The 2,500-nt window shown below is 43.8% G+C and overlaps 1 protein-coding gene across 1 annotated transcript in view; it reads right to left on the bottom strand.

Moving 5' to 3' along the window:
- Window positions 1-1,457: 1,457 nt before the first annotated feature.
- The window catches only part of LOC122259632 (uncharacterized), a 3,962-nt gene continuing 2,919 nt past the window's right edge, over window positions 1,458-2,500 (bottom strand). The window contains exon 3 of the mRNA XM_086549046.1: window positions 1,458-2,500. This exon is cut by the window's right edge and continues 325 nt beyond it. Coding sequence (XP_086405172.1) covers window positions 1,500-2,500 — 1,001 coding nt within the window. The 3' untranslated portion in view covers window positions 1,458-1,499.

Below are 2,500 nucleotides of genomic sequence, written 5' to 3'. Positions count from 1 at the left end.
CGTGATGCGGGAACGGCTAAGGGATGCCCAAAAAAGGATCCCGTTCACTCCCCTGAACAAAAAATGAAGCAAAGATCCTGGACACTGGAAAATGGTAGCGGGCAAAGGTCCAGGATCTTAGTGGATTTGTATATGTACCCCGGGCAGAATGATATTGGAAAAGTCCTTGTGGCTCAGCCTAGTATTAAAAACACGAGATAAAAGAAAAGGAAATGAAAATGAACTTATAAAACTGTGTTTAAGGCACCAAAGTAAAAGGCAAACAAATGCTACGTTAAGGAAAAAAACACGAAAATCAACATAAAATTAAAATCTTAAAATGACGCTAAAAAAAAAAAAAAAAAAAAAAAAGTCTAAAATAAGATATGGAAAGCCGAATCCTGAAGGGTTTCGGTGTACAATCCAACTAAAAGACTTAAGAAAACAATGAAAACATGACAAAAACACATAATAAAAAAATAAAAAAATAAAAAAATAAAACATCCAGCAAATGACCTAGGCAAGTAACGAGAAGTTTGTTCAGTACAACCTTTGTTCTCGTACCGTCTCAGGCTGAGGTAAATCCAGAGGAGGTAACACAAACACGATTGCAGACAGTTTTTTTGTTTGTTTTTTTCGGCCGTTTTATATTTATACAAGAGTGCGTATGAGGATCACGCTCATCAGTTGGACATATATTGAATAATACAAAAATAATTAAAATGTGAAAAATATATATAACAGACACTAAAATATGAAAAGCATAATTAATCACAGAAATAATTAAAACCATTGTTAAATCAAACATTGAAGAAAAAAACTCATGACTTTACTAAAAAGAACGATACCAGTGATGTAAAACAAAAATAAAATCAATCAAAAGATAAGATCACAATGATAAAAATTTATAAATAAAAAAAAAATAAACACCACGCAACTGGGCTGGATAATTATTAAAATCCCTCATGCACATATAAGAGCAGTAAAAAAAAAATAAAAAAAGGATACGTAAAATAAAAATTCACAAAGAGAACAATAAAAAAGATTACCAAAATCGTTAAAACCACTGAATAAAACAATATAGATGCCAACTTTTACAAAATTAAACAAATAAAGGACAAGCAATTAACTAAAAGAACAAAGCGAAATATCTTGAAAACGTAAGTCGCAAAGCTTAGAAAACAAAAATAAAAAGGGTAACTTAACTAAAAGGAAAAGGGTGGGGATACTTAACAACGAGCTGGGGTAACTAAAACAAAGACAAAAATGAAATAGTGTTCCCACGGAAAAGGATACCGTCTGGATACCCCGTCTGGATTCTCCTGCTTCTCTGAAAAACGAGGTTGGAAGAACCTCCACAGTATATACACAATAATTCTATTGATCTTCATCAGAATAAGGATATTTTCCAACATCAAAGCAATGGTTTTCTCCATGGAATGAAAATATCAATGATGACTCTCTGATTTAATATATAAATAACAGCATTAAGGAAATACATTTTGGAAAGAAATCCCTCATCATTTGCCATAGCCTCCTCCTGAGCTGCCAGCGAAGCCTCCGCCAGAACCGCCTCCGAAGCCTCCACTGGAACCGCCTCCATGTCCACCTCCGAAGCCTCCACTTGAACCACCACTGTATCCACCCGAGGAACCGCCTCCGAAGCCTCCACTGGAACCGCCTCCGAAGCCTCCACTGGAACCACCACTGTATCCACCCGAGGAACCGCCTCCGAAGCCTCCACTGGAACTGCCTCCGAAGCCTTCACTGGAACCACCTCCATGTCCACCTCCGAAGCCTCCACTGGAACCACCACTGTATCCACCCGAGGAACCACCTCCAAAGCCTCCACTGGAACCACCTCCGAAGCCTCCACTGGAACCACCTCTGTATCCACCCGAGGAACTGCCTCCAAAGCTTCCACTGGAACCGCCTCCGTGTCCACCTCCGAAGCCTCCACTGGAACCGCCTCCATGTCCACCTCCGAAGCCTCCACTGGAACCGCCACCGTATCCACCTCCAGATCCACCTCCGAAGCCTCCACTGGAACCGCCTCCATGTCCACCTCCGAAGCCTCCACTGGAACCGCCACCGTATCCGCCACCAGATCCACCTCCGAAGCCTCCACTGGAACCGCCTCCATGTCCACCTCCGAAGCCTCCACTGGAACCGCCTCCATGTCCACCGAAGCCTCCACTTGAACCGCCTCCAGATCCACCTCCGAAACCTCCACTGGAACCGCCTCCATGTCCACCTCCGAAGCCTCCACTGGAACCACCGCTATAACCACCCGAGGAACCGCCTCCAAAGCCTCCACTGGAACCGCCACCGTATCCGCCTCCAGATCCACCTCCGAAGCCTCCACTCGAACCGCCTCCATGTCCACCTCCGAAGCCTCCACTGGAACCGCCTCCATGTCCACCTCCGAAGCCTCCACTGGAACCGCCACCGTATCCGCCTCCAGATCCACCTCCGAAGCCTCCGCCAGATGAACCTTTAGGTCCTCCAAGATTGAAGTTGA

The sequence above is a fragment of the Penaeus japonicus genome, unplaced genomic scaffold (genome assembly GCF_977035675.1).
Source record: "Penaeus japonicus unplaced genomic scaffold, GWHDUDI00000001_assembly GWHDUDI00000021, whole genome shotgun sequence".
Lineage (NCBI taxonomy): Eukaryota > Metazoa > Arthropoda > Malacostraca > Decapoda > Penaeidae > Penaeus > Penaeus japonicus.
This window is presented reverse-complemented; position numbering and strand designations above follow the sequence as displayed.